A 26,354-nucleotide genomic window follows, 5' to 3' on the forward strand; every position below is an offset into this window, starting at 1 on the left:
GCCTCTCGCAGGGCCGGGCGGGATAGCAGGAGGTCGGCGGCACCCAGGGCTGGGGTCACAGGACGCCTTGTTGGGGGCTAGGGTGGCACGCGATGGGTTTCCCGAGGCACGGTGCAAGGGCGCGAGCTCGAGAGGGCCCGGGGGGGGGCCTAAGAGGGCCGGGAGCAGGCCCTGGAGCGCTGCCCCGACGGGCGCCTGACAAGCAAATCGGCCCGCTGGCACGCCGGGCGTCAGGGTATATTTATCCCGCTGCGTTAGGCAGGGGCTTGAGGGCAGATCGGGCCAGGCTGCCTGAGGGGCCGCGTGGCACATGTTGGTCCCAGAGTCCGTGCCATTTGCAGCCAGGCCAGCGGGCACGGCGGGCACAGGGCGAGCGTGGCTCCCTGGATTGAGGGCGGGGCTCGGTCTGAGCTCCTAGAGCTGACAGTGCGTTCAGGGGCGGAGGGAAAGGACCGGGACTAGGTTTGCAGGAGCCCGCCCCCACCCGATTGGCCCCTTCGATTGGCCACAGCGAGTGCGTGCGTTTGTTTACACCCGGGGAGGGGGAGGCCAGGGGCGGGGCCTGTGGGAATCCATCCTTTCCCCCCACAGTGACCTGAGCCCTGAGCCCAGGTGTAGGCTTTGGGACAGGTCTGAGGGAGACTAAGTCAAAGGTCCTTGCACCGTGGGAGCCACCTCGACCCAGGCCCATCCTTCTTTCAGCCTGCCAGTCCTGTCCTTCCTTCCATGACTGCCTTCAGCCACTGTGCTGGACCTGAAAGGGGCCCTTCCTCTTTAGTACACAGTCTGGCATGGGGGCTCACTTCCTTCTGGAAAGGAAGCAAATGCCTCAGAGGTTCTCAGTCTGGAGCATAGCAAGCTGGAGAGATCCAAGGACAGGTCCATTTTGAGAGGGGGAGGTTCTGCACAAACATGGAAGGCTTCCTGCAGGAAGCACCAAAGGTGGGAAAAATCAGGGGTGGATGAGGCCAGGCCTGGCACATCCCTAAGAGGGCTGGAATGCTGGGATCAGTAATGAGAATCTCGGACTCCTTGAGGTTGAGGGCTGGGGGCTGTGTCTCTGGGGAGGGTGGGGGTGTACATCTCAGAACTTTGTTCTGCCTGGGCCCATAGAGCCACTGTCCTCACTGGCTTCCCAAGCCACCCTTTGTTCTGTACTGGTTCTTTGGGCCCATGTCACAAACACCCCCCGCATCCAGGCTCCAGGTGGCAAGAGCATGAGAGCTGGTTGCTCCTGTCCTAGTGCCTGCTGCCCTAGCAAGTAGCCTTAGAGCCCTGGAAAAGTGGAGAAACTGAGGTGCAACAGGACAAGCTGGGTGGTTCATGGTCTCTGGGTGGGGGCAGGGAAGGTTTTTGAGCCGAACTGAGTGCACCCTGAAAGTCTGGGGTGGGCAGGGTGCAGGCACTCAGTCTGAGGGGGAAAATGTTTTGGGGGAGTGGTTGGCTACAAGAGAGGTACAGTTTTGGCATCTGTGTGCACAGAAAACTGGGGCGGGATGTGCAGTCTATACCATAATAGGATAGGGGCACTGCAGGAGGATGTTCCAGTGCAGACATGGCTGGGGAGCCAGGCGCCACTTGGAGCAGGTGAAATGGGGTGGAGGCTTGCCAAAGACCTTGAACCCATTCCATTCATTTAATATTTACTGAGTACCTACTGTGTGCCTGTGCACACTCAATCTGGTGGATGGAGGGCTGGACTTTGGATAAGACAGATGCATGGTGGGGGCGCTCTAGAGGACCAGGCAGGGCTTCTGGGGGCTGAAGGGAAGGACCAGCTGCTGGGCAGGAGGGGCTTTCCGGCCAGCGGCCTGGGGTGGCTTGGATTTGAATTTCCGCTCTGCGGGCCACGTCCTGTACACAGCCTCTCAGCCAGCACGTCTGCACACGTGCATGGCTGCTGAGGATGGGGGTCACTTCAACTGACTGTCCTCTCTGTATACCTTTCCTATTGTGTGGGTAGACAAACCATGGGTGCTGGACTAGGGGGCTCTGAGCTTTCCAGCTGAGCCTGGCCTGTGGCCCCAGTGGGCTCAGTTCCACCCTCTGGATGTCTGCACCTGGCTAATGGGAGCATAACCTGCCCTTGTAGGAACTTGGAAATGCTGTGGCATCCCTGCAGTGCCCACTGGGCATGCTGCCCCCTCACCTGGGCCTCTGGCTCCCTCTACTTCTTGCACCTTCTGGGATGCTCTGTCTTGTCTTGCTGTCTCTCTGTCTCTTTCTCCATCTGGCTATCTCTAAATGGTTGGCCATCTCTGTCGATCTGTCTGTCACTTATCTGGTTGTCTGTCTACCTGTCTGAATGTCTATCCACCCATCTCTCTGTGTATTCTTCTCTATCTGTGTCCCTCTAGATCCGTCTGCATTTCTTTATCTCCCCGTGCCTGTCTCTTGGTCTGGATCAGTATGCATGGACACAGATATCATGTGTGTGTGTTTTCTCTCCCTGTCTCTCTCTTCCCTCCCTCTGACTCTCTCTGCTTCTTCCTGACATTGGATGGCGCCTCTCCTCTGGGCTGACCTTGCCTTCTGCCCCCACATCGGGGTCTCCAGTGAGTCCTGAGCTGCCCCAGGCCCCCGCTCCAGCTTTCTTTGGGGCCAGAAGGCCGGCTGTCCAAATATTTGGCCGCCTCCAGGGGATTCCGAGTCAGCAGGGAGGAGGATGGGCTGGCTGGCTCGGGGTCTCCCCTGCCCCTGGGGGGGCCACAGGCACGTGATGTCCTGTCCTTTGCCTCAGCTGAGCCTCAGGCTGCACGTCCTTCTCAGCAGGCTGGCAGTGGGCGGGGGGGCTGCTGCTGGCTCTGGCCCAGTCTTGAGGCAAGAGGTTCCGACTGCAGCTTCCACTGGGGGCAATCTGAGCAAGGAGGGTCCAGGGGTGGGCAGAAGGGGAGGCCTAGGTGTCTGGGGATAGGCCCAATGCTAAGCGTCTGTTAGGTTTAGAAAATGTACCCTGTCACAGGAAAGTCCATCTTCCGGCCCCAGCTGGGGCCCTCAGATCCTCCTAGACACTTCCGGATACCCGGAACACAGAAGCACCGGGCCAGAGAGCTAGGGGATGAGGGGCTGGTGTGGCCAACACATCAGTGCTCTGCACCATTTGCCTTCCTCTCCTGCATGCTACCCCCTCAGTACCAGCCGTATGTTGGCCACACACTAGCCCCTTACTCGGTGTTGTTGGCAATGGGGGAGTAGTGGATGGAAGACTGGATCTGCTGAGGTCAAAATCTGGAGTTGTGGGTCTGGTGGAGGGGCAAGGGGTTTGTTTTAGTATCCTCCCGCGTTCCGAACACCCGCCCACACACCCTGTCCCTAGACCCCTGACCTCAGCAATCAGCTCCACACCAATCTCTGTGACTCTGCCTTGAGAACATACAATCCAGATGTGTCTGTTGAATCCAGTTTCCCTGTTAACTGATAGCTTGTCCAAGGAGGGTGTTATCCTTCTGAAACCTGGAGAAGCAGGTGGGCAAAGGGGCTCTAGGGAGGGACACCTTCTCTCAGCTAATGAGGGGAGTGGTAAGTAAGGACTGGTGAACTAGAACTGGGGGCAGCCCTCATCCGTGGGCCCCCAGGGATGACCACAGTGGACCCTTAAGCCAGGCCAGCCGCCTCTCACCTGAGATCTGAGCTAAGGTGAGGGCTGCCCAGGCACAAGGAGCCTGGGGGCCATGGCAGCAAGCTCTGTGGGGTCTGTGCCTCCACCAGCACATGTGGCTACAGAACCGAGGGAAGAAGGACAGTGTGACTGTCTCCCTGTAGTTAGCCTGCTACTGCAGACCCACTCACGTCCCTGAACACTGGGGAGGAAAGCCGGGCTCAGAGCCCTGGTGGCTCCAAGGCCCTGGATGTGGGGACAGAGAGGTGAGCTTCCCATAGCAGGTGACACAAGCAGTGGCCCCACGGTGGCTTGGATTCCTGGATCTCGAAATCTTTAATTAGCCAAACTCAACGCCTGTCGAGGAGGTGTGCCTGACGAATTCTCACCCTGTGATGTTTGCATGGGCGGGCATTACCTGCTATGCTATCCCCATGGCTTCTGCACCCCCCCCCCCTTATCTCTCCACAGAGCAAACAGGCCCCAGGGCAGTGGCCTGGACCATCGATTTACTGCCTGAACCGATGCTACACCCATGACAGATGCCATTCTGATGATCTGCCCAAGGTCGCAGTGATCTCCCCACCCAAGAGCCTGACCCCTCTCTGGGAGCCTGTGGTCTGCTCTGGGGGCGAAGTCCTCAGGGAGGCTTCTCACTCTGTCCCCACCTTTGGTCAAACCTCACAGAACCCCCGGAAGACAGGAAGACACTGAGGTCCTGAGTGGGGAATACTTTGTCCATGGTCACATGGTGAGGCAGGGCCAGGTCAGGCCTCAGATCCAGAGTGTCCACTCTGGGCTTTTCCCACAGTTGGTCAGAATCTGCTGGCAGCTTTCCTCAGGCAGGGGCTATCCCCTGAGTCTACTCCGATACCCGATGCAAAGGAGCCTGGCAGGCGGCAGGCCTGAGAGACAGGAACTGTCAAAAATGGGCTGCCAGCCTCAGGAAATGCCTGGAGGTCCACATGTCAGGCCAGTACTAATCTCTACCCTGGCCCCCCAGGCCTTAGCCTTGCCCTAACTGAAGTACAGATTCCTTGACCTTGACTTCAAGGCCCTTTCAGGCTTGTCTATAGCCACGGAACCTTCATTCTATCCTCACAGCCTGCCTTATACCATACCTCAGGGCCTTTGCCCATGCTGTGCACTCTGCTTGAGATACTCTTTCTTGTTTCCACATCCTGGGGGCTCCTGCTGGAATTTCAGAACTGGCTCCCTCACCTCCTCCTCCAGGAAGCCTTCCTTGATGCCCCTCTCTCTTCTTTTTTGAGTCCCAGCACTATGTGGCTTGGTTAAAAGCCACACTATGTGCTGGGGTTCCCCTGCAGGAGCCATAGGGTGGGGGATGTCTGTGTGGGTTTTGTCCCTTCCAGACTGGAAGCCACTTGAAGAGGGGTATTCCATGTCCTCTCTGGGATCTCAGGCCAGCCTGAGACCCAGCAGTGACTGGTCGTGAGTAATAGGCAGGACCTGAAGGTCTAGGCCCAGGTCCTGCTTGAGGGGATGGGGAGCCTGGAGCCAGGGCCTCAGGCACTTTGGCCATGACCATGCCATGGGCTGTGGTCTCCCTGGAGGCATTGCCTGGCTACTAGGGAAGAATATTAAGGCAGAGCAGAGTGCTTTGTCCAGGCTGCTGACTCAGCACACTCGGAGGGCCTGTCCAAGCCTGCCCCGGGCGGAAGGCCAGGCAAGGGCAACCCCAGCTGAGAGCCAGAGGGCACTCTGGAGTGACTCTGGAGACCAGGTGCTGGTATCCTTGGAGGGGTGCTGTTGGTGAGGCTCAGGGCAGGGGCATGAAGAAGACAGGCTTACCTTAGGGACTCTGGTCCAGGGGAAGAGGGCGTTAGAAGAGATGCTCAAATTGTCATGATCCTATGTGGACAGGCTGGAGGAGAGAAGGGTTCAGATGCCAGCATCAGAGGAAGGAGAGGTAGGTTGAGGGATCCAAGGGTGCCAGGTATGGGGTACTCAGGACTGAGGTACCTAGGATCTGAACTCTGGCTTGGGGCTGCCTGGGGCCATTGCAGGGAGGTCTTCTGGTCAGTTCTGTGTGGCTGCTGCCTCCAGAACACCAGGGCCTGTGGCCTGAGGCCCGAGTCCTGAGCCTAGCCTCTCCTACCCACCCTAGCCCTGAATGCTGAGTTTGAGACCCCTGGTGCTCCAGCTTCAGGAGCAGACCTGAGACCCTCAGGATCTGGAGTGGGGATGGGGGATTTGGGGCAGGATTCAGGGTTCCCAAGTGGAGGGGCTGCCATGACATCAAGACTAGCCTCTGGCTGACCTGCCTGGCAGTGCTGCCCCCTCCCTGGTCTCCACTCTGGCCTCAGATCTCCTGCTGGCCTATCTGGCCTTCAGGATGTCCGCATGGGCTAGGTGGCTCCCAGCGCCAGTGATGGGAGAGGGGCTAGCGAGTTGTCTGGGCAGCGGGCAGAGTTGGGCCTGGGGAGGAGGGGAGCTGATCCCTTTGGGGTCCAGCAGAGCTATGCCCTGAGCGCAGGGAAGGGAAGACTGATCCAGTGGTCCAGGCCCGTCTACAGCTGGCCAAGGTTCTGAGTTCCTGACCTGGGGCTCCAGGAAGTGGGGAGTCTCCTCAAAGTGTGGGTACCTAAGGGTGGGGGGTTCCCCAGCAGGGGAGGAGAGGCTTGAAAGAGAACATGGCCCTGAGGCCAGAGCTGTGCGGAGGGTGAGACCTGTGTGGCCCAAAGAACTGGGCCCCAGGGCACCCATTTCCTGGAAGGCCCCTGAGGGCCCTTTGCAGCCAAGCGGGCAGGGTCCAGGTGTCCAGCCACCCAGCACCGCCTTAGGCCTCCTGGCTCCGGGGGGGTAGCCTCTGCGCCTGCCGTTCCCAGCGCCAGCTCTCAGCCCACAGAGGGACCTTTGTTCTGGCTGCCAGCAAAGCCCGCCGGGTGGCTGGGAACAGGGCCCACAGCCCTCGCCCTCTCCCGAGGCCTCCAGCCGTCGGGCAGCGCCATTCTAGGTTGGCTAGGAGGCCCCTGGCACACAGGGCACAGGAAACTGTCTCCCAGTATTAATATCAGGGAGGGGCAATCAGTCCAGGACCCATCCCCAGAGTGGGGTCTGGTGGCCTGGGACTCAGCCTCCTGGGGTCCTGACACCACTGGGCTCTGAACTTAGGTCATCCAATTGAGCTTTACTTCACAGATGGTGAAACTGAGGCCCCAAGGGCTTGCCTGGGTCGGTATGTATATGTGGCAGGGGAGTGCTAGGTACTGGCTGAGGTGTCGCCTCAGAATGTCCTGGAGAACTCAGGTATCCGAGCTCTGCCCCTCAATGGCAGGTTCCAGGGTGGCAGCAGGCAGAGCTGCATGAACATGTATGTCCTCAGTGAACTTCTGGGAGGTGTGCTACAGCTGCACACTTCCTGTGGGAGTCTGGGCTGTGAGCCCAAGGAGCGGGGATAACCAGAGGGACTGCCTGCTCTGTAGACTTCTGACTGCGTCAGTGTGAGAGCCAGTGTTCCTGGTGGTGGTCCCTGAGCCATGGAGGCACCTCTGCAGACGGAGATGGTAGAGTTGGTACCCAACGGCAAACACTTGGAGGGGCTACTCCCTGTCGCCACCCCCACGGCTGGCAACCTGAGGTGAGCGAGGGGCTCATTCATGGCTTAGGGCAGGGCAGGGTGCAGGGCAAGGGGCTGGAGCTGAGCTGCCTGGCTGGTCTGTGTCTGCAGGGTCGAGGGCCCTGGACGGATCTGTGTTGAGGGTGAAGGCTTCCTACCAAAAAGTCCCAGCAAGGAGCCACACTTCACTGATGTGAGCAGGGGTGGCCGTCAGGGGCTCGGGGGCACCCCTGGGAGCTTGAGGGCAGTAATGAGGTGCTATGGGGCAGCGATGGGAGGCCAAGGGATGGTGCGAGGGAATGCTGATTTACCCTCCACAACTTGCTAACTCATCCCACCCCTCCCGTCTCACTCTGGTGCCTGCAGTTCGAGGGGAAGACATCATTCGGGATGTCAGTGTTCAACCTCAGTAACGCCATCATGGGCAGCGGTATCCTGGGGCTCGCCTACGCCATGGCCAATACGGGCATCATCCTTTTCCTGTGAGTGCCCTCAGCAAACCTTCTAAAGATAGGAGCCCTAAACAGGCCACCAATCCTGACCTCCCAGGACCTGCCAGTTTCCTGTCACAAGACCCAGGCTGCACTGGGTGGGCACTTACACTCAACCCAAACCACAGCTGAAAAAAACAGCCGTGGCCAGACAAATATACCTCATTTCCCAGTAAACCCGATGAGATGACAACACGGGGCCAGCCTAACAGGACTGAGTCTGTCCTACCACATTTACACATGATGGATAAACCCCATGGCCAGGCCTTCTGTGGGTACACGTGTCCTTACCTCAGAGCTCTGCCCTGCAGCCTAAATGGAAAACATGTTTCTTCCAAGATCTCAAGGGGAGGTGGTGCTCAGAGGGTCCCCTCTGGGTCATGGCCACCCTGGGTCAGCCCAGGTGATGTTCACCACCCCTGGGGCCTGCTGAGTTTGCATCCACACATGTTGGGGGTCCAGACACCCGGGTCACAGACCCCGCACACCCAGGCCTCCCGGAGCTCATTGCCCCCTGCCTGCCAGAGGAGCCCCAGCGACCTCTTTTCGTCCACCTTCCCCAGGTTCCTGTTGACGGCCGTCGCCTTGCTCTCCAGCTACTCCATCCACCTGCTACTCAAGTCCTCCGGGATTGTGGGTGAGCCCCAAACCTGGCCTGTAGCAGGGAGGGGTGGGCTGGGGAGAGCACTCCTGACTGTCCTGATTCCCTGTCCCCACAGGCATCCGTGCCTATGAGCAGCTGGGCTACCGTGCCTTTGGGACCCCAGGAAAGCTGGCGGCAGCCCTGGCCATTGCGCTGCAGAACATCGGAGGTGAGGCTGATGGGCAGGTGATGGATGGTAGACAGGCTGAAGGCTGGCTGGTTTGGCTGACCTGCCTCTCTCCCCCCAGCCATGTCCAGCTACCTGTACATCATCAAGTCCGAGCTGCCCCTTGTCATACAGACCTTCCTGAACCTGGAGGAGCGGACCTCGTGAGCCCCAGGGTGGGGCGGGGCTGGGTGAGGGTGGGAGGCCCTAGTCTAACCCTCTATGTCCACCACTAGCAGAGCCCAGGCTGGGCTAGTGGGAGAGACAAGACAGGGTGGAGGTGGGGCGCGGAGAGCTGCCGGCAGAGCTACCATTCAGTGCACACTTGTTTATGAAGCACCTTGGGGAAGACTCCCAGGAGGGCCATGTGGGGCAGGGGGTAGTCTGAGGCTGAGGAAGCCGGCCCGCCTAGCCGTGGACCCAGCCTGTGAGCACAGAGCACCTGAGAACCTCAGGCTTAGCTCTAAGCTCCTGCTATTCCTGACCGTGGCTTGGGTGTTAGCCTCCCCACCACCTCGCCCCAACCAAGAAATTAAGCCTACAGTGTCCCAGTTGCCTATCATCAGTTTAGCCAGTTCTCATGGCATAAGCATGTTCTGTGGGTAGGAGCAGAGAAGATAGCCAGGCCCTGCCCTTGACAATACAGCCCCGGCAAGCAGAAAGGCTGCATGGCTGCAAGTAGCTCTGGGAGGAAGGAAACAGCCAGGATTCTGCCGCCAGGCCCTGGGGGCCTTTCCCAAGGAGTTGGCCTTTGGGTTTTCCCTTGAAGGAAGGTCTCATTCCTCATCCCTTTAGCTCCCTGTGTCCACTGTCCATTGAGGGCGTGGGGCAGGATGATGCAGGATGCAGATGCTGGGGGGAACCACAAGGAGCTCAGGTGGTTGGCAAGTCCCTGAGACCCCCATGGAAAATGCCTCAGACCCAGGTCCTTTCATCCCACCCACCCCCCCGGGCCCCTTGGGGCCACTCCATGGGGAGGATGGACCCAGACCTGTGTGTCCTAGGAAAAACAACCACAGTGACTGTAATTGTAATGGTTACCAAGCAGGAGCTGAGTGTATTAGTCCTCACCTTGTCCAGGAGAGTGTTGGGAGTGGGCCCATTTTGCAGATGGGGAAAGGGAGGCTCAGAGCTGTGGACATGTATTCTTCAGAGATCACTCAGTGGCACCACGGGTAACCCCGGCTGGGGGTCAGGCGGCCCCATCACCCGAGGCTGAGTGGACTCTAATATCGGCTCCCCACTCCCGTCCCTGCAGGGACTGGTACATGAATGGAAACTACCTGGTGATCCTGGTCTCTGTCATCGTCATTCTGCCTCTGGCACTGATGCGGCAGCTTGGTGAGTGTGGCAGGGCCAGGGCCTTAGAGGGATGCATGGGAGGGGACCTTTGGTCTCACCACCCCCCTCCCCAACTTTACAGGCTACCTAGGCTACTCCAGTGGCTTCTCTCTCAGCTGCATGGTGTTCTTCCTAATTGCAGTGAGTGACCCCCCGCCACGCTGGTCGAGGGAGGGGGGCAGGTCTTTCTGGGAAGCCTGGGTCAGAAGGCAGCTCCTCCAGTCCTGATCTAGATGTGGCTTCACAGTGACTCCACAGGCAGCCTAGCCTGGCCCTGATACCCTCATCCTTCCCTGCCCCCACCTAGGTCATCTACAAAAAGTTCCACGTGCCCTGCCCGCTGTCCCCCAGTTTAGCCAACGTGACAGGCAACTTCAGCCTCGTGGAGGTCATCAAGGAGGAGGCGGGGCTGCAGGTTGAGACGGAGGCTGCAGCCTTCTGCACCCCGAGCTACTTCACCCTCAACACACAGGTTGCAACAGACCAGGGAGGGGGCAGTGGGCCTGGTGAGAGTGTCAGGGGCTGTTCTGACATAGAATCCCTGTTTTGCCAGACGGCATACACGATCCCCATCATGGCTTTCGCCTTTGTCTGCCACCCTGAGGTGCTGCCCATCTATACAGAGCTCAAGGAGTAGGTATCCGTGGCTGGGAGAGGGGGAGGGGGCTGCCTTGAGTTGGTCAGGGGAGAATGGATGTGGTCCTAAAGGGAGGAAAGAGTGACAGGAGCCAAGTCATTTTATCCAAGGTCTCCATGGCTGCCACAAGGGGCGACCAGGGGCAAGAAGGAGGCTCCCTCAGCTACCAGATGGTGAGGGTGTGGTGCCAGAGAGAGACCCCAGGACACGTGGGGGTTTCCCAATGTGGCCCAGCTTGGCACCAATCCCCTCCCCTGCTGCCCCATAGCCCCTCCAAGAGGAAGATGCAGCACATCTCCAACCTGTCCATCGCCGTCATGTATGTCATGTACTTCCTGGCCGCCCTCTTCGGCTACCTCACCTTCTACGGTATGGCTGGACCGTGGGGGCAGAGGCAGAGGCCAGGCTGGGGGGCAAGGGGCTGGCCAGTGGCCATGGCACCCTGCATACTATAGGCGTTCATTAGGTCTGTGATGCCTAACTGTGCCCTGCAGCTGTGGAGGTGTGTTGCCACTCCTCAGTGTCAGGGTCAACCCAGGCTCAGAGCCCAACCCCATCCCTGGACCTCCTGCTGACCACCCTCCCTGCCTGCCACAGACAGGGTGGAGTCGGAGCTGCTGCACACCTACAACAAGGTGGACCCGTTTGATGTGCTGATCCTGTGTGTGCGCGTGGCCGTGCTGACGGCAGTCACACTCACAGTGCCAATTGTTCTGTTTCCGGTGAGCCAATGTGCAAGTGGCCAGGTGGCCAGACCACTGGTGGGGTGGGACTGATGGGGCGGACAGATTGATGACTCTCCCCACCCTGCTTCCCAGGTGCGCCGCGCCCTCCAGCAGATGCTGTTTCAGGACCGCGAATTCAGCTGGTTGCGGCATGTGCTCATTGCTGTTGGCCTGCTCACTTGTATCAACCTGCTGGTCATCTTTGCCCCCAACATCCTGGGCATCTTCGGGGTCATCGGTAAGGGTCTGGCCCTGCTGTGAATGGAGGCAGGGCACTGCCCCAGAGAACTTCCCTTCTGCAGATGCTGGCAGATTCCTAAGCTCGTCCCCTACGTTTAAGTGATGGCTGCTGGCCATGTGCACAGCTTGGCCTCCCATCTGAGATTTGTTCTTAAGGCTCTCCTAATCCATTTTGAGGGCTCAGAGCCACCGAGTCAGTTACCCTTGCTGGGGGTGCTCGAGGATGGAATGGAGCCCAAGGGTCCAGGGGCCTTCACTGAGGATCTCATTGGCTCTTGTCCCCACCTCACATATGAGGAAGTTTAGAGTGATTAAGGGAGAGCCATATAGCTGTTAAGTGGAGAGCCTTGACTGGGCCCCAGGATCGTGGGACTATAGGTTTAGGGTTCTGTCCAACTGTCCCAGTTGGGGCTCTGAGTGGGAAGATCAAACAATTCTGAGCCATCTTTGGGGTGACCCAACTCAGGAGACTGACTCCGCAACCCAGCTCTGCAAGGACCAACAAAAAGACCTGGGGGCTGAGTATCATTGATATCACTGACAGGACTCTTGGTTCTGTATGTCTGAAAGCCGACTCAAAATGAATTATACAGAAAGTAATGTATTGGCTCAATTAATGGAAAAGCCTTCAGGAATAGCTATACCCAGGGGCCCAATATCCTCAAACTTCATCTCTGTCTCTTGGTCTACCTTTTCTCTTTGCCAGCCTCATTCACTGACAGAGTTTTCTGACACCAAAGGCACTAGCCTTTTATCCTGGTAGACAGAGAACAAGGGGAAGGGCTGATGGGCTCTCCAGAATCAGACAGAGCTCTCGAGTGGAGTCTCGAGACGAGACTCCCTCATCAAGGAATGTTTGATCTCATTTAAGGGTCCACCCTGAACCTTAGCCAATAGGTGGACGTGAGCCAGTGGTGGCCATGCCTTATTCTTTGCAGGTGCCACATCTGCCCCATGCCTCATCTTCATCTTCCCTGCCATCTTCTACTTTCGCATCATGCCCACAGAGAAGGAACCTGCAAGATCTACCCCCAAAATCCTGGTGCGAAGGGCCTGGGGGTTGGTGTGCTAGTGTGGGGATGAGGGGGCTGCCCTGACCTCAGACCTGACCCTGACTTCTGACCCCACAGGCCCTTTGTTTTGCTGCCCTTGGCCTCTTGCTGATGACCATGAGCTTGAGCTTCATCATTATTGACTGGATCTCGGGGACCAGTCGGCATGGAGGAAGCCACTAGGATGACCCCCATCCTGTTCTGTCTACTTGTCCTCCTACCCTTGCCCAGACTCTTCAGCCCCTGCTCCCATCCAGTGGCCAGTTGGAGGGGGAAGAGAAAGACGTGGTGAACACTATGGCATTTGGCCCTGCCCCATGTCCTCTCTGTCGAAGTTTTTGTTAGAGCCAGGACCAAGGCCCTTGGGCCACTACCCTGCTGAGCTCCTGGCCTACAGGAGCTTCCTGAGCTGGGAGCAAGGTGGGGCTGTACCCCTGCTCCCTTCCTGCTGCCTCAGGTCCCACCCAAGCCCCTTATTCTCTTTGCACAGGTGCATAGACTGAGGCCCAGCAGCTGCCCCCTAAGGTCACATAGCCTGTAGGGGCACAAAGAGCTGAATTAGGCCTGCAGTCATCCCGCCACCTTGCTCCTGGGCCATGGTCTGCACCCTGGGGCTTCATCTCCCTCAGCCTGCTTGCCTTTCCTCCTTCTGTCACCTAGGCCCCTTTCGTGGGCTCAGGCCCTTGGATAATCTGGTCCTCTTTCCCATCCCCTCCACCGGGAGCAGAACCCCCTCACCCTATGCTTGAGGGTGAGGCTGGTGTGGACACCCCAAGGGACCCCTTTCCTGGTCTTTCACCAGTCCTGGGGAGGCTGGGACTCCCCCCACCCCAAGCCCAGGCCATAGCTCACATTCCACTGCTGGGAGAAGAAAGAAGCTGAGGCCCAGAACGTGTCTGCCCCTGGGAGCCAGAGACCCCAGGGGCCAATCTGGAGCAGGGATGGAGAGGCTGGCAGCCCCCTTTTATAAATATTATACATAAGACCAGCTGTGCTTTATATTCTTGATCTCAATGGTCCCTGGGTTCCTGGAAAGTGGTGTGGGAGCCGGGACATGGATGGTGATGGAAGCCTGCCCTGCCTTTTTCCCTGGGATAAGGGTGGGGACAGGGTGAGTCCCCTACTCCACCCCGACCCTGCCTCCCAAACCAGCCAGTGGTGTGCTGAGACCCAGCTCTGGGCCTGGGCCAGGCTCAGCACAGACCTGCTTTCTCACGGGGTGAGGTGGGGAGGAATTAATGAGGCCCCAGGAAATGGGACAGAGAGAGGCCTCCGGAAGGAGGCAACGTGAGGTGCATCCCCAGCAGCTTCCAGGGAGGGTCTGAGCTGGGGGCGGCTGAGCCCTGCAGAAGCCCTGCAGAAGGGCCCCCTGCCCTCCCTAGCTGCCATGTCAACCCTCTGCCAATGCCTTAAATCTGGGGACAAAAGTCCAGGGGTCCTGTGCCTTGTCAGGCTAATCTTTTATTAATAGTAAAACCTACTACGAATAAAGGTGGGTTAGTGATTGCCTGTATGTGAGGCCTGAGTTTTGAGTGGGGGAGTCCAAGGCAGGGCAAGAGCCGCAAGGATGCAGGGCAGCCCCAGGTGGCCTGGCCCGGGTGGGACTGGGAAGCTGCCCATTGCCTGAGGCAGGCCTGAATCAGCTGGGACCCAGCAGGACGGAGCTGCCCAGGCCTTGGCATCAAACCCTCATTAGGAGAGACCCTGCACCCGGCTAGGCGGCCAGGGAAAGGGCAGCAGGAAAAATCCGGTTTGAACTGGCAAGGCAGCTGCCGGCTTGAGAAACCCCTGAAGAAAGAACTTCCTCAAGCTGGTGGCTGCTAGGCCCATGGCAGTGCCAGCTGATCAGAGGGGGGCTTCCTGAGTCTGGTTCTCAACAGCCCCAGGCACCTGACTCCAGCCTGGGGACTCACTCAGGAGCCCCATGGCCCCAGAAAAGAGCTGGACACTGGCCTAGAGGTGGCCGCAGCCCAGAGTGCCCCTGGCATGCAAGGCTGCCCTCTGGGGGTCTCTGGCGTCTTCCTCGTCAGGTGAGGCCATGGCCCTGCCTGAGACCCCTGGCTCCTGTGGAGCAGGAGGCAATAAAGGGCAGGGTCCATCCTGCTGACAGACCCCGGGGATCTTTTCTCAACCTCCCTCCATCCAAAGAAGGCTGCAGGTCAGAGCAGCAGCAGGACTGCCTGGAATCTCTTAAGACCCCAAGCCTGGCTTCAGGCCTCTCAGACCAGGGCGATGAGCTGAAAGTCGCTCCACCCACCCCTCCCCGCTGCCACACACTTACACACTCACCCACATATACACAGCTGGGGTGGAGGAAGGACCCTGGCCCCTGGAGGCCACCTCCAAGCAAGTTCTCCTCCAGACTGATTGCTGGGCAGCAGGCTCCAGGGGCAAGGGGGCAGGCAATGTGGCCACTACACTATATCGAAAAGCCAAGTGTCCACAAGACTGTGAAAATGAGTATCTCTGACTGTCAAGTTCCAGCCATTCCGCCTCCACGAGGATGCGTCTGCAGGCCCTTGGTCATCACTAAGCATTTTTGTATGTTTTGAAAAATTTCCCAGGTCTTTTTTCTTCTGGTTTGCTTTTTAAATTTTGCTCTGAAAAAAAATTTTTAAATCTGAAATGTTAACAAATTAGAGCAGGAATTCCCTGGCGGTCCAGTTGTTAGGACTCTGTGCTCTCACTGTTGAGGGCCCGGGTTCAATTCCTGGTCGGGGAACTAAGATCCCACAAGCCGTGTGGTGCAGCCAAAAAAAAAAAACCCCAAAATTAGAGCAGCACAGAGGTCGTCAATATTTCTTTTTACCACTTTTCTTATGACTGCTTGTAACAGAAAAATAAGATAATACAGACCAGGAAAAAGGGCCAAAGCATAGGCCTTGGTCTCCCTGACCAGCAGCTGCCCCTGCCTGCACCCTTCTCACCTGTGTGCACATGCACACATTCGCCTATCAACTGAAAAGGAATTCATTGTTCACTCATTTGACAAGTATTTATTAAGATTTCCTATGTGCCAGGTGCTCTTCTAGCACCTGTATGTACAGCAATGAACAAAGTGAAGAGCCCTGCCTTCCTTGGACTTATAGGTGGGGGATTGGATTCAGACCAGAAACATGAGACATAATCAGTAAGTTATATCATTTGTTAGCAGATGATCAGTAGTATAGGGAGTAAAGGACAATGAAGAATAAGGGTTAGGGGCTGGCTTCCCTGGCGGTCCAGTGGTTAAGACTCCACGTTCCCAATGCAGGGGACACGAGTTTGATCCCCGGTTGGGGAACTAAGATCCCACATGCCACGTGGTGCAGCCAAATAAAATTAAAAAAGAACAAGGGTTGGGAGGTGGGTCAGGGTGGGCCTCACTGAGGAAGGGATGTTTGATCAGAACTTGGAAAGGGAGAAAGCCATGCAGATGTCTGCAGGGAACATTCCAGCCAGAGGGATCAGTCAGTGCAAAGCCCTGAGGCAGAATGTGCCGGCTTGGGAGAGGAGCAGCCAGGAAGCCATCGAGGCTGATGCTGAGAGAGGTGGGAGAGGGTAGAAGGGGCGATTGGGGGCTAATGAGGGGATGTTGTGGGACCATGCCAGCCACCATAGGACTTTGGATTTTTCTGTGGAAAAGGCAAGAGCCAATGCCAGGTCCTGAACAGAGGAGGGGGCAGGATCTGACTCAGTAGCAACTCTAGGTTTTAAATGGATTATTCTGGCTGCTGCATTGAGACTAGACTCTGGGGTGGGAGATGGGGAGCCAAGGGTGACACTGACACAAGGGCTACTACAGTTGTTCCAGACAAACATATCAGGTGTCTCAGCCCAGGTAGTGGCAGAGTTGGGGTGAGACGTTGGGCATATCCTGAAGGATTCCCTGATGGCTTGGGTACGTATGAGGGGAAGGGCAGAGACAAGTCCAGAGTGACTCCAACTTGCCACTGTATCTGCTGAGGGAGGCGGGGGGAGGAGTAGGCTTGGGAGGGAGATCAATTTTGCCCATGAAAAGTTTAAAACACTGACTGGACATCAAAGTGGAAATGCCATGTTTGCTGCTAGGTGTGTGACTCAAGTTCAGTAGAGTGACCAGTGCTGGAGCTTTGGATCTGGGAGATAAAGAGTGTGGATTGGTACTTAAAGCCAGGCTCCTGGATATGATGGCGGCAGATGGGTTTGGAAGGAGGAGGGCAGCAGTAGGGACTGAGCCCTGGAACATTCCTCTGTTAGGAGGTAGGAGAGATGAGGTGGAACCAGCAAAAAAGCTGGAGGGAGCAGCCAGGAGGTGGGAGGAAACCCAGCAGAATGTGGGCTCCTGGGAAGCAGACGAGCATCAGCTGCTCAAGCAGGTGAGGGTGGAGCACAGACCACTGGGTCCAGCAACGTGTAGGTCACTGAGGACCCTGACTAGGGCTTTTTTTGTGGAGGGAGGGGCAAGCCTGCCTGGAGAGGGTAGAGGAAAGAGAGGTAGAAAAGAAAACATAAAGTGTAGACAATTTGTGTGAAGTGAGAGGAGCAGGGCCAACAGAGGCGTTTATGGAAGACTGGGAAGAAGCCCCTATTGAGGGTAAGAGATTCGAAGAAGCTGGCAGCGTGGTGGGCTGGAGGCAGGTGAAGGACTTCTGGGCCAAGGCCCTGGAAGTACTGAGCTGGAAGACAGTACGCGGAGCTTGGGGAGTCGTATCAGGGAACACGCAGGGTGGCCACAGCCTGGCCTGGCCAGGCCAATTGCTGGTAGCTAGGAACATCATGGGTCCACGATGAAGCCACGGACATCAAAGAGCATATGCAGGGACCCAGAAGACTCTTCCAGATCTCTGCCTTGACCTCAGTTTAAAGTCATCCAGCAACTAACTTTCAAATGACGTGGAACAGTAATAATAGACTGCAAGCTACTTAGGAAGAAAAAGTAGCCCTGGGAAAAATCGGAAAGAACAAAACTGCTTTCAAAACCATACAAGGCTGCAAACCTGCCCTGCCACGCACAGCGGGACCTGGACAGGATTAGACTTAACCCGCACACCCCACCCCCACCCCCGCCCCAGAAGATCCATAGAAGGCGGCCTCTGCTGCCCCCTGGCGGTCAACGGCCAGAGTCTGGGCGGCGCAGTGACCCACCCAACACGTTACAGGACCTGGTAGTGGGGATGGTCAGCTATGGCTGTGAAGCGGGCCCTGAGGCTCCAAGGCTGTCCAGGAAGGCGTCCTGGCTGGCGCATGGGAAGAGGGCAGGCAGGAAGGCTCCGGGCGGGGCGGGAGGGTGAGGAACTGCCAGTCCCACACTTGGCCGGGTCCTCAGGGAGCCAGGCCTGGGCCCCCCATGAGCTGCCTGACCTTGGAGGGGTTCCTGGTGCGGAGGAAGGGGCCGAGTCCCAGCCCCACCCTTGACCAAGCGTTCTGGGAGCCCCACCAAGCATCGCCCAGCTCCTCTCCTTATGCTGCCCACATCTACTCTGGGGTCAAGCTCAGCAAGGCACCCGGAGCCCCCAAATCGCACCGGAAGCAGGGGAAGTGCCCACCGGGATAGTCAACCGAATCAGCGTTTAATCTCCGCTGTGAATTTGCGGGGTGGAGGCTAGAAAACATCCTGGAACAGAGGCGGCGAAGATGCCAGGACCAGAAGAAGCAGGAAGGCATGTGTCATGGCACGTTCTGAGGATGGGCCGAGAGGGCGGCTAAGGCTGGAGGAAGGCCAGGAGGGATGGGGTCAGAGCAGGGCAAGGGCCATGGGGCGCCACGGACGTCTCTGAGCCAGAGGACACCGAACGGCTACTGCCCTATGTAGGGAGGGCCTCTCTGGCCACCGAGTGGGCAGATCGGCGGAGGCGGGGGCCAGGGCTGGAGGCAGAACGAAACGGGAAGGCAGGCCTGGTGGGGGTAATGGCGAGCGGCAGTCGGGAGGAGAGGAGAGGACTGCGGGGAGGTGCTGGCGCTAGGCCCGCCTCGGCTCCGGCGTTGCGCCAAAGACCCGCTAGGAGGCGCCGCTGCCCCGCGAAGCCGTGCCCTGCCTCTAGCACCACCCAAACCCCGCACTCCCGCCTAGAGAAGCTCCGGAAGAGGCGGGGCGGCGCACTCAGATGCCGCTTCCGGTTTCAGCTTGGCCTCGAGGCGGGGGAGGTAAACTTGGGGGGGGGGAGGTCGCGAATAGGGAGCGGGGAGGGTGCGAGGGGGCTGCGGTGGGCCGAGGGCAGGCAGTGTTAAGGGGTACTAGGGCAGGGGTGGGAACAGGGTGGCAGGAGGCCGAAAGCTGAGGGACAGGCTCTGGTCTTTGAGGCTTACCCCACATCTGAGCCTCCGGCATTTTCCCTTGTGCAATACAGTCCTGGAGCTCCTGGGAAGCTTGGCGGTGCCCGAGACCTGGGTGCAGGGCAAGGAAGGCTTCCCAGCGATGGAGAAATGGGAAGGGAACTCCAGCAGCGGAGTAGAGAGGTGCACAGAGCTGGGGAAACGACTATAGGGGCCTGGGGAACCCTTTAAACAGATTTTCTTTAAATGTTTGAGCCATGTCTATTGGGAGAAGAGGCCAGGCCTGTGGAGAAGGCTGAAAGGGGACTAGTCAGCCCAAACCTGCTGGAAGGAAACTAGCTCAGTCCAGTTATTTATGCCCTGCCTCCCACATGTCTCCAGCTAGCCTCTCCTAGAGGATGTGGGACAGCCCTGTCCCCATAGGTGTCACTCCATCACCCTCATCTCCTGCACCACATGGTGGTCACCCCGTGCCTCCTTCCCTGCCTTTTCTCTTGTCCACAGGGGCCACACTCTCCATAGCAGTCAGAGGGAACTTTAAAATAGTAGATCATGTCACCTGCCCTTAAAAACCCTCCAATTTTTAAATTTTTATTTATTTATTTTTTTTAGGCTGCACAGCTTGTGGAATCTTAGTTCCCTGACCAGGGATTGAACCTGGGCCCCAGCAGTGAAAGTTCCAAGTCCTAACCACTGGACTGCCAGGGAATTCCCCCAAACCCTCCAATTGTTTCCATCACATTTGGAATAAAATTTAAACTCTTCCCTGCCCTTGGCCCTGATGATCTGGCCCCTCCTGACTACCCACTGGTGCTGGCCCACAGCTGGGCCTGTGCTGTGACAGCCGGTGCTGGCCCAGGGCGTCTCAAAAGCTTTTCTCCAGCAGCCTGAGGCCATCCCCAACCAGGCTTATTCCTCTAACTCTGTCTAGTTGGCTTCAGTGGCAGCATTTGTTCCCTGCAGTACTGCAGAGCAATGTTCCATGCTTCCAGGGCTCAGTGACCAGCATCTCTCCCAGAACAGGTCCCCTTTCTCTTCCCCCTCTGCTCCTGGTCACCATCTACAGGAAGCTCCTGAGCCCTGGTGGCTGGGCCTTGGAGGCATCTCATGGGCTGCTTGCTGTTGGATTACCTTCATTAGGGTTGTTTTTGCTCCTTCATTAAATTAAATTCCAGGAAGCAGTGCTAATGAAGGCCCCAACGAGTTGCAGAAGCTACCAGCCCCAGCCTTTGGACAGCATGGCAGGGAAGGCTAGGCAACAGGGTGAGCAGAGGAGTGGCTCCCGGGGTAGGGCTGATTATCATTTCCCAGGCCCTCTAAGGACACTGGGTTACCCAGGGGAGGGGGCCTTTAGAGGCTGCATAGGTAACAGACACAGTGGCAAGTTGGACAAGAGCTTTTCAAGGACATGGAGGTGGGCTCAGCTCAGTCATGGACCCAAAGCCTTGAAGGCTCCCTGGGTCCCCTGCTAAGTCACTGGGCAGTTCTCCCGCAGTCATATCAGCAGCACCCTGAGTGCCAGGATCAGTTGGATTTTCAGGGCCAGACATGGGTCACTGGCTTGGAGATGCTGTTGTCCACTGTAGGCTCATATGAACTCCTACCTCAGCATCTCTTGGGCACTTGGGAGCCCCCTGCCTTCCCTGTGCCTCACTGATGCCTCATGGCTGGCCTCCCTCACACCACAGTCCCTCTTGCTCTGGGTGTTCTGGCCAGGCTGGCCTTTCTGTTCCAGGAACACTCAGGCCCTTCCCGCCCCAAGGTCTTTGCACTTGCTGTCGCCTCTGCCTATCGCTCTCTTCTCTTGGCTTGTCACATGGTTGGTCCCTTCTCATCATTCAGAGTTCCCCTCCTTGGACTGTTCCTCCTCTTTTTTTTTTTTTTTTTTTTTTTTTTTTTTTTTGCGTTACGTGGGCCTCTCACTGTTGTGGCCTCTCCCGTTGCGGAGCACAGGCTCCGGACGCGCAGGCTCAGCGGCCATGGCTTATGGGCCTAGCCGCTCCGCGGCATGTGGGATCTTCCCAGACCAGGGCACGAACCCGTGTCCCCTGCGTCAGCAGGCGGACTCTCAACCACTGCGCCACCAGGGAAGCCCCCCTTTTTTAAAAAAAAATTATTTATTTATTTTTGGCTGCGTTGGATCCTCGTTGCTGCGCGCGGGCTTTCTCTAGTTGCGGTGAGCGGGGGCTACTCTTTGTTGCGGTGCGTGAGCTTCCCATTGCAGTGGCTTCTCTTGTTGCAGAGCACGGGCTCTAGGTGCGTGGGCTCAGTAGCCGTGGCTCGCGGGCTCTAGAGCACAGGCTCAGTAGTTGTGGCGCACGGGTGTAGTTGCTCCACGGCATGTGGGATCTTCCCGGACCAGGGCTCGAACCCATGTTCCCTGCATTGGCAGGCGGATTCTTAACCACTGCACCACCAGGGAAGCCCCTCGACTGTTCCTCCTGCATACACCTCCCAGTGGCTCTCGTGTCACCCTGTTGAGTTATTCCAAAACAGTGGCGTTCATTTCCCTGTTTACGTGTTTGGCGTGCTCCTGAAGGGCAGGGTCCCAGCTCCCTTCCTCACCCTAAGGTTCTCGGCATAATGGCACACAGTAGTTTCACAGCAAACGGTAGTTGAACAAAGGACTCCTCTCAGAGCCTCCTGCCCGTGTCAGGTGGAATCCCCTAGCCCCCAGAAACTTGAGCATGGAGTGCTGGGCCCTGAGTTCTCCAGGCCAAAGCCAATTGAAGGAGGTGGATGACTGTGAAAGGGAACCCTGGACCCCAAGGCCTGCCAGGCTTGGGACTGTTTCCCTGGGGGTAAGAGAAGCCTGGGAATAGCGGTTTGGAAGGAAGGGGCAGAGAGGGCAAGGTGGCTGACTCCAATCTCAGAAGTGCTGCTGGGTTCAGAAGCAGGAAAAGGGAAGTGCAGGGGATGCACTAGGAGGTGGAGCCTGGCTCGGGGTTGCAGGGAGGGAGCCAGCTCTGACCACTGAGATCTACAAACAGAAGTTGCTGAGGCCCTATCTGCAAAGCTGTGATTTGGTGGTACAGGGCCTAGCTGGGGACTCCCTGCCACCTGAGAGCCATGGAGATGGAGTGGCCAGGATCCTGGACTTGGCACCCCTGTGGGGTCCTGCCTGTTCTTGGACTCTGGTGGGGGCAAACACACCCACCCCGAAACTGCCTTTGGGGAAGTTCTGGCAGCTTCCCCTTCCTGGAGTCTGTGGGCCGGGGTGTCGCAGCCCACTGAGGGGGTCTCTGTTCCTCACCCTGTTCAGCCTGGTGCACGACAGGAGCTCAGGACAAGCTGGACCTGCTCTGTGGCCTGCGGTGAGCCTCGAAGTTATCCTAGCTGTCCAAGTGAGCCAGTAGCTGCCACTTCTCCATTCCAGCTGGGATGCCATCCTTAGTTCTGCTGAATGTCATTTTACTGTCCTTTACGGTCTAGTTCAGGTGCTGCTGGACCAGCATGCACAGACACAAGTCATGCCTCCTCTGGTGCCCATGAAGCCCTGGCTGGGCAACCATCCTCCGCCCCCAGAACAATGTCTCTTGAAAGGATGAAAGGGCTCCTGGGTTCCCAAGTGTAAAGGAAGCAGCATGCCTGTGATGTCCCTCGCTGGATGACTGTGGTTGCGTCCTGACCCCTTCTGGGTCTCAGTGGCCTCAGCTTCAGAGCCAGGTGTTTCTCTAGCTCTGACTGTTGATTTTCTCCCAGCCCGTTCCCGAACCCACCCTCCCAGTCCCTGTTCCCACTTCCCTCAGTGATCCTCTCCCTCTAATACTCCCCACACCACCTCCACCAAGAAGGCTCCCTGACCTTCCCAGGCACCATGAGTTTCTACCCTCTCTGCACAAACAACTATGGTGAATATTTTTATAGTGATGGCAGGATTAGTGTTTTCACCTCTCCCCGCTCCAGGGGGAACCCCTGGAAGGGTGGGTTAAACTTTGTGTGATTCATTCGTTTCATTTGACAAATATTTACCTGCCACCCTCAAGGACTATGCTGTAAGGGGCCTGGAATCAGAGATCTGGGTGGGTGGCAGAGACTCACCACTGGGATAGTGGCATCTGGCTGGGGAGGGGAAGCCCCAGGACAATGGGAGTCAGAGATGCCCAGCTCACAGCCAGGGAATGAAAGATTGGGAGGAGGGAAGTGGGGGAAGGGAATGGGGGACGTGCAAGAGAATGGGGAGCAAGGCAAGTCAGATGGCTGGAGTGCTGGTGTGTTGCAAATGGAGGGAGATGAGGTGGGCCTTGGTTGGGGACAGCCCCTAAGGGGCCTGGCAGAAAGAAATTACTGTTATAACAACTCACCCCTACTGAGGGCGTTTTGTGTACCATGCACACTCTGAACATTTAGCTACATTTCCTCCCTTAGCCGTGACCTCAGCCAGTGTAGTGGGTAGCTATTACTGTTAGGTCCATTTTACTGATAAAAAATGAGACATGGGAATTCCCTGGTGGTCCAGTGGTTAAGACTCCGAGCTCCCGGGGCTCAGTGATTAAGAATCCACCTGCCAATGCAGGGGACACAGGTTCGATCCCTGGTCTGGGAAGATCCCACATGCCTCGGAGCAACTAAGCCTGTGCGCCACAACTACTGAAGCCCACGCGCCTAGACCCCGTGCTCTGCAACAAGAGAAGCCATGACAATGAGAAGCCTGCGCACCGCAACGAAGAGTAGCCCCAGCTGGCTGCAACTAGAGAAAGCCCCGCGCGCAGCAACAAAGACCCAACACAGCCAACAATAAAACAAACAAATAAATAATAAATTTATTTAAAAAAAGACTCCAAGCTCCCAATGCAGGGGGCCCGGGTTCGATCCCTGGTCAGGGAACTGGATCCTGTGTGCTGCAACTAAGACCCGGTGCAGCCAAAAAAAAAAAAAATTAAAGACAACAAAAAACTGAGGCACAAGGCGTTTCTGGTACTTGTCCAAAGTAATATGCAGCCGGCAAGTTTGTGGAGTGCTCCTCAGAGTCCCTGCTGTCAATCACCACTGTGCCACCTCTGCCCCTGCACAGTCCAAAGCCGTGTGTGTGGGCTTTATCCTCAGGGTACTGGGGAGCCACAGAAGGTTTGTGTGCAAGAGAGTGATATGGTTTCTTTCAACAGGATCCCCTTGACTGCCATGTAGAGGATGGATTGTAGAGAAACGGGAGAGCCAGGGAGGAAGCTGGAGGCCTAGAATAAGGGACAGTGGGGACAGAGAATGGGGATGTATTTGAGGGGGAGTTAAGGAGGGGAAGAAACTGACAGGATGTAGGGGTGGGGAGCAAGGGTCATGGCTCTGGCTGGTGGGAGGTCACAAAGTGGAAAGCCTAGGAACAGGGGTTATTGGGGGTACCCGAAGTGTCTGGGTTTCAGAGCAGCGGTGGACATGGGGCTGGTGATTGGGGGAGAAGTTGGGCCTGTGGGGCTCTGAGCCCCTGGAGTGGGAGGTGTGTGACTGGAGGAGCAAACAGAGACTTCGCAGTAGCCCTGGGGACCCCCATGAAAATGGTGAGGGAGCAGCCAGGAGCACTGGATGCAGGGGTTGCTGGACTCTGTAGGAAGAGCACTTAACTGGAAGCGGGTGGCTAACTGGTGGGAAGGGTGCAAATACCACAGGAACTGGCTTGGGGCTGGGGGAAGCCATGCCTCCCAGTGGCCCTGTCCTGCCTCACCTCCATTGACTGGGGTCTGTGTCTACCTACCTCTGGTGAGCCTGGCCTCCAAGGGACGGACAGTTTCTCCCTGTTGCCTGGCAAATGCTAGAGCTGTTGCCTGGCAACTGCTAGAGCTGTTGCCTGTTGCTAGGAGCAGGCTGGGGAGGCCCAAGGAGGGAGGATCAGCTCTCAAGCGAGGGGCGGGGCTGACAGGGGAAGAGGCCCACCTTGGAGCTGGGTTTGTAGTCTGTGTGGACAGGCTGTGTTCTTGGCTGTGTGCACCCATTTTTACAGTGTGTTCTGTGGATTTGAAGCATTTTGGAGGCTGAGCCTATGTATGGATGTATAGAGCATATCTCTGAATGTCTGTGTCCCTGGGTGGGCATTGTGTTTTCAACAGTTGCGCTGAGTGCTCATGGCAGGGCCTGCCTGAGCTTTGGTTCCAGGCAGGAGGGAGCCCTGCGGGAACCATTTGAGGACTTACAGGCCAATGCCCCCTCAACAAGAGAGCCATTCAGAGAGGGACACATGGACATTCCAGGGAGAGCAGACTGAGGATTGAGAGTGGAAGATGTGTATCAAGGTGGTAAGGAGGGAGTCTGTGCTAAACAGGGGACTGTGGGTGGCTAAGCATTGATGACCAAGCATTGGTGGCCAGCTCCCTTCCCTGATTTGTGGACCTTCCTTGTCTTTGGACTGGTGCCTCCCCAGCTCATGGCACTAGGGCCACACAGGACACCTTCCTGGGTAACCCTTGGCAGACTTTTTATTTTTATTTATTTATTTATTTATTTATTTATTTATTTTTTTGCGGTACGCGGGCCTCTCACTGCTGTGGCCTCTCCCGCCGCGGAGCACAGGCTCCAGACGCGCAGGCTCAGCGGCCATGGCTCACGGGCCCAGCCGCTCCGCGGCATGTGGGATCCTCCCAGACCGGGGCACGAACCCGTGTCCCCTGCATCGGTAGGCGGACTCTCAACCACTGCGCCACCAGGGAAGCCCTTGGCAGACTTTTTAAATGTCCATCGGAGGTCAGGGCTGTGGCCTTCTCCTGGAGAACAGGATCAGAAAGACTGAAATGTCCCCTTAGAAATGCTGCTGCCTCCACCCCACCTTTGTCCAGCCATGGGGTTGCAGCCACTGTCCAGGGGTGACAGGGCATAAGATCATGGCCACTTATCTTCCCAGAAGTCAGGTGGCACCTCTCTCCCTCTCTCCCTCTCTCTCTCTCTCTTTCTCTCCCGTGGGTCATGGTTGCTGGGTCCCATGAAGGAGTCCAGGATAACTACCTGCAGGAGGATACCTCCTAGAAGATCAGAGAAGGATGGATAAGTCTTGGATGATTAGAGGAGGCATCCCAGCTGTAGGGAGACAACCTGGGCAAAAGTGTTGAGGTGGCAATAAACCTTTTTCTTAACTGCAACCTAGAGAGAAGGGGCCAACCCCGCTTTAAGACTAAGAAAGCAGCAGTCCAGAGAGCCTCCGGGGCTCTGTGGATCCTGAAACAAGTTTATTGGGTTCATTAACAAGTGACGAAGACACGCCTCCTCTGCTCTGCTCGCCCAACTAAGAGGACTGGTTCCTGCTCGGCCCCTGAGGTGCACTGGATCTCCCTCCTCAGGCTACGAGATCCGCCCGCCCCCGCCGTCGGGCAGCGGAGCTCCAGGCGCCCCGCACCCAATCGGAGTCCGGCCCCGCCTACAGCCCGCCCTGCGCTCAATCCTGGGCTAGGCTCTACCCCTACCGCTATCCCTTGGCGTGGCTCCGCCTCCAGCCCGAGCCGAGCTTGGGCCGCACCTAACTTCGCCTTCGCTCCGCCCTAACTTCGCCTTCGCCAATCACCAGCCCCGAATCTCATATGGCCCCACCTCCGGCCCCGCCCCGTCCCAGACCCGGGCCTGACTCGCTCCGGCCCCACCCCCTGCCCGCCCTGCGGTCGGTGCGCGGCGGCCTGGAAGGCACCGCCCGCAGACGCTCGGAACTGCCGACCTGTGAGCTACTCGTAGAGG

General features: G+C 57.4%; 1 protein-coding gene across 3 annotated transcripts; it reads left to right on the top strand.

Annotated features, from left to right (window-relative positions):
• SLC38A3 (solute carrier family 38 member 3) lies at window positions 1-26,341 on the top strand. 3 transcript variants are annotated; one of them, XM_022573069.3, is made up of 15 exons: window positions 7,084-7,199; window positions 7,290-7,371; window positions 7,545-7,660; window positions 8,233-8,306; window positions 8,389-8,481; window positions 8,561-8,642; window positions 9,737-9,819; window positions 9,902-9,960; window positions 10,127-10,291; window positions 10,373-10,452; window positions 10,725-10,825; window positions 11,054-11,178; window positions 11,275-11,419; window positions 12,360-12,463; window positions 12,552-26,341. In XM_022573069.3, exons 1-15 carry the CDS (start codon window positions 7,099-7,101, stop codon window positions 12,654-12,656), a joined length of 1,515 nt encoding a protein of 504 aa, XP_022428777.1. In that variant the 5' UTR covers window positions 7,084-7,098; the 3' UTR covers window positions 12,657-26,341. The 3 variants fall into 3 exon arrangements, with proteins under 3 accessions (XP_022428776.1, XP_022428777.1, XP_089775509.1); XM_022573068.2 differs by having other exon boundaries at window positions 1-7,199; window positions 10,127-10,452; XM_089919383.1 differs by lacking the exon at window positions 10,725-10,825 and having other exon boundaries at window positions 10,188-10,291.
• Window positions 26,342-26,354: the final 13 nt, after the last annotated feature.

Source organism: Delphinapterus leucas, chromosome 10 (assembly GCF_059928025.1).
Source record: "Delphinapterus leucas isolate spDelLeu-1000000601 "Yukka" chromosome 10, BTC_Dleu_Yukka2, whole genome shotgun sequence".
NCBI classification, from domain to species: Eukaryota; Metazoa; Chordata; class Mammalia; order Artiodactyla; family Monodontidae; genus Delphinapterus; species Delphinapterus leucas.